This window comes from Octopus bimaculoides, chromosome 18 (assembly GCF_046866305.1).
Source record: "Octopus bimaculoides isolate indiv1 chromosome 18, ASM4686630v1, whole genome shotgun sequence".
NCBI classification, from domain to species: Eukaryota; Metazoa; Mollusca; class Cephalopoda; order Octopoda; family Octopodidae; genus Octopus; species Octopus bimaculoides.
In genome coordinates, this window is record NC_142945.1 from 18358655 (window position 1) to 18368654 (window position 10000).

The 10000-nt window shown below is 37.6% G+C and overlaps 1 protein-coding gene across 2 annotated transcripts in view; it reads right to left on the minus strand.

Annotated features, from left to right (window-relative positions):
• LOC106871235 (sulfide:quinone oxidoreductase, mitochondrial) overlaps positions 1–10000 on the minus strand; it is a 62793-nt gene that overhangs the window by 17453 nt on the left and 35340 nt on the right. For both annotated transcript variants that reach the window (XM_089365884.1, XM_089365885.1), the window contains exons 2-5: positions 7956–8126; positions 4752–4805; positions 2482–2679; positions 251–354 (exon numbers count right to left, since the gene is read on the minus strand). In XM_089365884.1, coding sequence (XP_089222010.1) covers positions 251–354; positions 2482–2679; positions 4752–4805; positions 7956–8126 — 527 coding nt within the window. The remainder of the gene's footprint in view (positions 1–250; positions 355–2481; positions 2680–4751; positions 4806–7955; positions 8127–10000) is intronic.

Consider the following 10000-nt stretch of genomic DNA (forward strand, 5'->3'; position numbering starts at 1 on the left):
TTCCGAAAAGAAAGGTTTATTCCACATCACTTCAGTGTCCCTAATCATATGCAATATATTACTGATCATATGAGAATATTCTGTGATAGACCACTATCCTGTCCAAGGAAAATGTTGCTTACTCACTTCACACAAGGGGAAACTAGAGAAACTGGTGTGGTTCCATCATGTTTAATGGGATCATTGCATGTAATATGAAAGAAACCCCAGTTGCTGAAATGAGATATTGTAAGCATATGCATAAACTTACCGGTTTTTGGCAATCTCATACAGCTTTTCAGAATAGTGTTTCACAACAAACATCACACCTAGAGAAGTGTTGAATAAAATGTTGGCTTTATCACGCTTGCCAGTCTGAAAACAAAAGAAGAGCTAGACAATAAGAAAAAGTGACAAAAGGTTGGTAGATATGTAAGTGAGTGCATGTACGTGTGTGTGTGTGTGTGTATCTCTTTTACTCTTTTACTTGTTTCAGTCATTTTGACTGCGGCCATGCTGGAGCACCACCTTTAGTCGAGCAAATCAACCCCAGGACTTATTCTTTGGAAGCCTAGTACTTATTCTATCGGTCTCTTTTGCCGAACCGCTAAGTTACGGGGGTCGTAAACACACCACCATCGGTTGTCAAGCGATGGTGGGGGGACAAACACAGAAACACAAACACACATACATATATATACATACATACATACGACGGGCTTCTTTCAGTTTCCATTTACCAAATCCACTCACAAGGCTTTGGTCGGCCTGAGGCTATAGTAGGAGACACTTACCCAAGGTGCCACGCAGTGGGACTGAACCCGGAACCATGTGGTTAGTAAGCAAGCTACTTACCACACAGCCACTCCTGCGCCTATATATAAGGTGAAGTATCTTATTTAAAAACAAGATGGCTGATGAGATGCAGCCTGCACTAAAGGATGCAACACAACTAGCTGTGCAATATCCTACCAGTAAAAGACAGATACAGGGAGGGTCGAAACAATTGTTGTGCTAAATAAAGATTCTTGCTAACTCCACTTTCCGTTTCCCTCATTTGTTATAAACCCAATGAACACTGTGGAATTCCAGAGAGCCAGGTTCTATATCTACTTTGGCATGGTTTCTACATCTTGATGCCCTTCCTAATGCCAGCCACTTAACAGAGTGGACTGGGTGCTTTTAACGTAACATGAGCACCAGTGAGGCTACCAAGTACCCACAAGATGATATCCCTCAACTGAGCAGAGTATGAGGCTGGAGGAATACGAAACTATGATAGACGAAGAGGAGCTGGTGTTTTGATGAGGAGGGGAGAAAGGGAGAGAGAAGAGAGAGAGAGAGAGAGGAGGGAGAGAGAAGAGAGAGGGAGAGAGAAGAGAGAGGGAGGAGAGCGAGAGAGGGAGGAGAGAAGAAAGGAGAGAGAGAGAGAAAAGTGAGAGAGAAAGAAATATATATGTGAGATCCACATATATACATGCACATACATGTATCCACACGTGTATATATGTATATACTTATATATATATACATAGATACACACACACACACATCCATATACAGATGGAGAGATAGATTTCATCCAAGAAATTTGGAATTGTGTAAATGTATGAATTTTAAACATACACACACACACACACACACACACACACACAGAGAAAATCTGCCCTTTATAGATAAGATACATATATATATATATATATATATATATATATATATATATATACTCTTACTCTTTTACTTGTTTCAGTCATTTGACTGTGGCCATGCTGGAGGACCGCCTTTAGTCGAGCAAATCGACCCCCAGGACTTATTCTTTGGAAGCCTAGTACTTATTCTATCGGTCTCTTTTGCCGAACCGCTAAGTTACGGAGACGTAAACACACCAGCATCGGTTGTCAAGTGATGTTGGGGGGACAAATACAGACACACAAACATATACACACACATACACATATATACGATGGGCTTCTTTCAGTTTCCGTCTACCAAATCCACTCACAAGGCTTTGGTTGGCCCGAGGCTATAGTAGAAGACACTTGCCCAAGATGCCACGCAGTGTGTGTATATATATATATATATATATATATATATATATATATATATATATATACACATACACATATATATATGGTTCTCTGTGTGAGTTTGTAAGAATGTTCTTATGTATATGTCATCATTGTTCATATGATGCCAGTTCACTATACATTCAGTCAGAATTAGGTATTCGTCATGTTCTTTTGCTCTTATCCTTGTATTGGTTATAGTCACTGGACTGTAGTTATGCAAGGATACTACCATTTATGATGTAGTTGACTACATCAATTATTTCATAGATTAGATAAGAAATCAGGTAATTTCAACTGAAGTCCATACTTTATCAACAGATACTAATTCGATCGACCTCAAGAAGAGAAAAGGCTATTCTCATAATTAATCGATATCCATTCCTTTGAATATGTATAAACTGTTTCCCAAATAAAAAGAGAAGACTGGACTTACCTTATTAAAATATTCTTCAGCTAAATACATAATCTTCTGTGGGGCTCCCCCACATTTTATGGGGGTAGCTGGTACTGTGAATATAGCATTGCCGCCTTCAAAGGACTGTAATGCAGAAAATGTTTTGCCAACAGTGTGAACACTGTAATTGGAACAAATTCGAGGATCTGACATCAAAGCTTCAGGCAAGCCTTTTACCTGGAAAGATACCAAAAGCAACCTGATTACATGTTGATATTATATAACACCTCATAACATATAATATCTAATGCATGCTCATATTTCAGCTGAATTCTAGATTATGTTTGATATTTGTTGTTGGCACACTGTCGCTTACGACGTCGAGGCTTCCAGTTGATCCGATCAACGGAACAGCCTGCTCGTGAAATTAATGTGAAAGTGGCTGAGCACTCCACAGACACGTGTACCCTTAACGTAGTTCTCGGGATATATTCAGCGTGACACAGGGTGACAAGGCTGACCCTTTGAATTACAGGCACAACGGAAACAGGAAGTAAGAGTGAGAGAAAGTTGTGGTGAAAGAGTACAGCAGGGTTCACCACCATCCCCTGCCGGAGCCTCGTGGAGCTTTAGGTGTTTTCGCTCAATAAACACTCACAACGCTCAGTCTGGGAATCGAAACCGCGATCCTATGACCGCGAGTCCGCTGCCCTAACTACTGGGCCATTGCGCCTCCACTATGTTTGATATAAATAGCCTTAATCTGGCAATCACCCTGTGGACAGAAAATGAAAGTACTTGTTCTCCAACAACGAATCTCTAGCGATGAAACTAGTTAGGATGAGTCCAATTTTTAATGTAATTTTTTTTTTTTTGTTCATGGAAAATTATAAATATTTGTTTATATTTGTTTACATTTAGCAGCAAAGCATAATCATCATCATTGTTATCATCCTCGTCATTGTCATCATCATGTTTTAACACCTACTTTGCCATGCTTGCATCAGTCAGATAAGATTCCACTGAGGTAGAATTTTCTACAGTTGGATGTCATCCCTGTTACTACCCTCACCTGTTTCCTAGCAGGTCAATGATTCCCTCAGGTTACCTAACAATGAACACTCTAGAGGACAGCAAAACAATGAAAAAAAACGATGCAATTCATATGTTTACAATCAGTGCACACATGTCAAGATAGGGAAATAAACACTTAGTCATACATGCTTATGTGCACACACACACATATACACACACACAATGTGTGTGGGCATATACATGTGTGTGTGTGTGTGTGTGTGTGTGCACGCACGGTTGGCTCCATCTCCACTCTGAGCCTTTGTGATCAAGTAGGGTTATATATATAATCAGACACTCTGATTCAACAAAATCCATCTGACCCAGGAAAGCATGAAAAAGTGGATACTGAACCTTGCAATGTCATTCTAAAAGTAAATAATTGCATCTTCAAAATTTCTAAGCTACATGATTAATTTTTTTTATATCTGTAGTATGAAGGCACATGGTTCAGTGATTAGAGCACTTGTGCTCACAATCATGAGGTAGTGAGTTCGATTCCTGGACCGGAATTGAACTGTGTGTTGCGTTCTTGAGCAAGACACTTTATTTCACATTGCTCTAGTTCACTCAGTTGTAGAAATGAGTTGTGACATCACTGGTGCCAAGCTTTATCAGCCTTTGCTTTTCCCTTGGATAACATCAGTGGCATGGAGAGAGAGAAAGTTGGTATGCATGGGCGATTGCTGGTCTTCCACAAACAACCTTTCTAGGACTTGTGCCCCAGAGGGGAACTTTCTAGGTGCTTCCTATGGTCAGTCATGACCAAAGGCGGTCTTTACCCTTTATTTGACAGAGAAATCTGAATGCTAAAGGATTAAAAGATAATGGTGAACAAAAGTTGTTTATATATATAGAGGAGAAGTTTACATTTTTAACATCGACGATTCCTATGGATCGCATAAATTGTAATTCTTCGAAACATGTGTCGGAATAAAGTATGCAGTTATAACATGCGTTTACTCCATTCCTTAAATTTTTATATATACTCAAATACCCAAAATATCAAGGAGTTTCTGCCTCACTAACAGGAATTACACCACAATTATTTTGTGATCTTTGCTACCTTGGTTTCTATTAACCCATTTATTCTATCCGAATTATTATTTATTAGGATAAAATAAATACACATATATATATATATATATATATATATATATAATGGTGAACAAAAGTTTATATATATATATATATATATATATATATATATATATACAGAAAGATATTATGCTTACCCAGTCGAAGTTTAGTTGTAAACCTAAAGCAAGCACCAAATATTCATAATATACCTGAAATAGAAAGAAAATTCAAATGTTTTCAACAGAAACAAATAGTAATTCATAAGGTGGACTTTTAAATGTAACTGTTACTAGCATTATTGATAATCTGGTAAAAAGGTTGCAAGCTGGCAGAATCGTTAGCACCCCAGGCAAAATGTTTACTGGCATTTCGTCCATCTTAACAGTCTAAGTTCAAATTCTGCTGAGGTTGACTTTGCCTTTCATCCTTTCAGGGTTGATAAATTAAATACCAGTGAAACACTGGGGTCAATGTAACCAACTAACCCTGCCTCTCCTAAAATTTCAGGCCTTGTGTCTTTAGCAGGAAGGATTATTGATATCTAGTAATACAGTAGATATCAATAATGTTAGTATTACTGATATCAGTACCAAGTAAACTCTGAATGGTAGTTTTCCTTCACTGAGTAACAAACAGAAAAATCAAGCGATCAGTCAGTCACTGCAAGAATGGCTGTGATTATCAGTCTACTTAATCAGGTCTGACTTGGTCAATCCATGTTGTAGGAGTAAATCTGATAGATGGAAACTGTGTGGAAGCCTGTCATATATGTGCATGTGTCTATTTTATATGTGTACATGTTTGACTCTGCCACCTTATTGCCACTGTTTGACAACAGGTGTCAACTTCTTTATGTACCTGTAAGTCAGAGGTTCAACAAAAGCAGTGAATAAAAGAGTACCAGATTTAAAAAGTAAGTACTATGGTGAATTTGATTGACTATACACTTCCAGGCAGTGCCTCAACAAGGCTGAAACAAGTAAAAAAAGATAGAAGATATTGGAATATGTGGTGATGATGATGGTGATGATGATGATGATGATGATGATGATGGTGGTGGTGGTGGTGGTGGTGGTGGTGGTGGTGACGATGGCAATGGTGATAGTAGTGGAGATGATAATAATGGCATTGTTGCTGTTGTTGTTGTTGTTGTTCATTTTTAATTAAGTACACATAATAATTACCACTCCAGTAACTGCATCTTTTCAGAGTAAATTGTTACCCTAAATCAAGTTTGTGTTAGGAAGTATGTTCCATAATATCCTTCCTCCTTGAAAATTGGAACATCCTAATTCAGGATCCAATTAGCATTAGTTTGTCATGTTACCAAAACAAATACCGATTTCAAGTTTTGGCACAAGGCCAGTAATTTTGGGGGTGGGAGTAAATCAATTACATCAACCCCAATGCTTAACTGGTACTTATTTTATCAACCCCAAAAGGATGAAAGGCAATGTTGGCCTCAGCAGAATTTTGGACTCAGATCACAAAGATGGACAGAATGCCACTAAACCTTTTTACTCAGTGTGTTAATAATTCTGCCAGCTTGTCACCTTACCAATACAAATATTGTTAATGGCGTTGATAAAGTGGCAAGCAGACAGAGCATCTGAATAAATGTTTTGTAGCATTTCTTCCAGCTCTTTATATCCTAAGTTCAAATACTGTAGAGGTTAACTTTGCCTTTCATCCTTTCTGGTTTGAATAAAATAAAGTACCAGCTCCAGTACTGGGATCAGTGCAACTGATTAATCCCACCCTCCCCTCAAAACGTTAGCCTTGAACGAAAACTTGAAACTATTAATGGCCTTAAAAGTTTATCGCTTAATTAATTAATGAACTTATGCTGAGCCATTAATTATAATGTTTTTTTGTGCTTTTGTGAAAGATTATCTGCTTCATTAAGTTTGAACAAAAATGTTTTACTTTGACTTCACAGTTGAGCAGTTAAAGTGAGGTAAGTTATCCAGCTGTAAAGATATTAGATACTCCAACAATACACGAGTTTTTTTCTCAAAATTTGTAAAAAAAATTCCTTCCATCCAGCCTAAGCAAGGACCAATAAATAACAACAAAGAAAAAAGGCAAAGTATAAATAAAACACCTAAAACAAAACAGTAGACTAAAGTAGCTTTGATGAGATGAAATTTCTGAACCACATGGGTCAATGGTTCAGTTCAAGCTCTGAGCTATTTCCTTCACTGAATCTAGCATTAATAGTAATGTATGGTGAAGCTAATGCTCATCTGAGGAGAGTTGATAAGACTAGAACATGTTCAATATATTCTCCCTTACTAGCTGAAATTATTAGAAAACTATTAATGATTGAGCTAATGTATCTTCTTTATAATTATTATCTAATTATTTTTAATTATCTTCTTCATGCTTGCTATGTTAAATATCTTGATGATACATAGACTAGACATTGTATGGAGGCTCTAAACATCTCACAGTATGAGCACAAAATAAAAGAAGAGATTTACAGACACATTCCACTCATCTCTACTACTGTTGCTCAGTGCAGGGTAAGCTTTGCTAGCCACTACTGTCATGCTGGACAACAGGCCATATCAGATGTATTTTGGAGACATCCAAACTCTAACAGTGGATGAAAATCACTCAACTACATTAATATTATTGGCAGAGATACATAATATGAAATGGAGGACCTTCCAAGACTAATGAGAACAGAAATTCCTAGTGTGGCTTGGTAGAATGCATCTCAGCTGCAGCCATTCAAAGACAACATTAAATTTGTCAACATTAGTTTAACTTAAAAATAAAGTTGATTGAAAAAAGAAAAAATTCTAAGGCTCAATAAAGCAGCTTTGAACCTGATATTTTCTATCGTTTGATTAACTTTTTAAATTATACATCTGTATTATTAAATGTCCAACATAAGGTCCAGCCCTTGTTGCAGTGTTGTGGCTTGTATACCTTAATGACCCTGAGAGTCAGAACACAAGCTCCTAGTATGGTCTCCAATGCTGAACAACTCAAATGATAGATGCTCGACTAACACAGACCACCTCTTCCTAGAGATAAAAATGGATTTGCATAGGGCCAACATCCTATGTAGAATAAAGCAAAGTTAAAGAAGCATTGATTACAATTCAAAACTAACAAGGCCTGGGAGAAGAAGGTCTTCTCTTAGGGAAACATACACTTTAAAGATAGCAGGAAGCAAAATAATGAGGTAGTGCTGAAAAAAAAGCAGGGATCCAACTACAGAGAAGCAGAAAAGCCAGCCTAGAATGAAGGACAGTGAGGGGTGGGGGTGTCATTGACGGCTGATGTTTCATAAGGAATGAAGGGCTTAAGTAAATCATTATCAAACATAAAAGAAAACAACATTATACCTTGCTGCCATCTTTGAGAGTGACAAAGTTGTTGTCGGGATCAAAGCCGACGACTGAATCGTTAATCCATTCACAATTTGGTGGTATCACTGAAGCCATGGTTCTCTTGGAATCTTCTAGTTTTTTCAGTCCTCCGCCGACTAACGTCCATAATGGTTGATAGTAATGCTCCTGTCAATAAAATGTGGGGAAAAAAAAATAATTAAAATTAAAATTCAGTTTTGTCAGATGTATATGACTGAATCATCACCACCATCAGTATCACCATCATCACCACTACCATCACTGAATCATTACCATCATCACTATCCCCCATACCACTACCTCCATATATTATCACCACCACCACCACCACCATATATCATCACTGCTGTGTACTATCGACATACACTGCATAAGTTAATGAGGAAGCCTTTATGAAATCGTTTAACCTGCTAGAAGTAACAGCCAAATTTCCTTCAACTCACAGTCTACCATTTTAGTAAAGGAACACTACATAACATAGTCCTCGGTTCTCTGTACATAAGAAAAAAAGATGAGATGGTCATGGTAGGATACCTTTGATCATGAGTATACTAGATTGGGATGGGCCTGAGGCTAAACAATACAGTCCTTCCTACTTTGAAACAGAAATATGAGACCTGAAACGTGGGGAAACAGAGTAACGTAGCCTTCATCGAACAGGCCTATGAGCAAACGCAGTCCAGCCTTGATCCTTCCGTTTCCAACAACTATACTACTCAACATTTCCATTGTAATTTGTGAGAGATTTGGCAGCTATTTCTAGCAGCCATGAAGAAGCCCTCTCGTTAAAGTTCTATAACCTAAGTTTCAAAATTTTTTCACTGCTAGAGTTACCTCCCTTTAATTTCGTTTCATAATAAACGCGATTCGATTTTTTGTTGTCAATTCTTATCGAGCAAAGTTACGATAAAAGACATCCCAATCGTGGCCATCCATTTTTTCCCCTTCTTTTTTAGCTATTGTGTATTAATGACTAGACTATACTATCCAGTATGTTCTTTCGGTTAATGAGACATTATTACCCGGAAACGAAAGCTAAAAAAAATTAGTGCAACGGGTGTAAAAAAAAAAAGGGTGTAGGAAACGAATATGAAAACAAAAACACGAGGAAAGCAACGGGGGTGGTAGTGGTGGGGAGGACTTCGGAAAATTCACAAGATCCGAGTTTTTCCCTCATAACTTTTAGGAAAATAGGTTTGTTTTTGTTTTTTTTTTTGTAATGAACAACCATGTACATGTATTTCAGTTTTGTAATAAGATATAAAAAAAACATTTTAATTAATTTAAGTTTTTTCCCATGGTTTAAACAAATTTGCAGGCGTGATTGTGTGGTAAGAAGTTTGCTTGCTAACCACATGGCTCCGGGTTCAGTCCCACTGCGTGACACCTTGGACAAGTGTCTTCTACTATAGCCTCGGGCCAACCAAAGCCTTGTGAGTGGATTTAGTAGACGGAAACTGAAAGAAGCCCGTTGTGTATATATATATGAGTGTGTCCTGTCACTGCTTGGCAACTGGTGTTAGTTTGTTTACATCCTCATAACTTAGCAGTTCGGAAAAAAGAGAACAGCAGAATAAGTACCAGACTAAAAATTTCTTCAATGTCATGCCCCACCATAGCTGCAGTCTAATGACCAACCAAGTAAAAGATAAAGGATATAATGCAGAAGTTTAACAAAGAAATTTGTTCTGCAGCAACATGATGTCAGGATGACAGCCTGTTGACTCTAATATATAAAAAGAGAAGTTGTATTATTTTTTATCAATTTTGCTTCATCTTTTATTTTTTACTTGTTTCAGTCATTAGACTGTGGCCGTGCTGGGACACCACTTTGAAGAATTTTTAGTCGAATGAATTGACTTCAGGACTTATTTCAAGTCTGGTACTTATTTTGTTGGTCCCTTTTGCCAAACCTCTAAGTTATGGGGACATAAACACACCAACGCCAGTTGTCAAGCAGTGATGGGGGACAAACACACACACACACACACACACACACACACACACAGATATACATATAT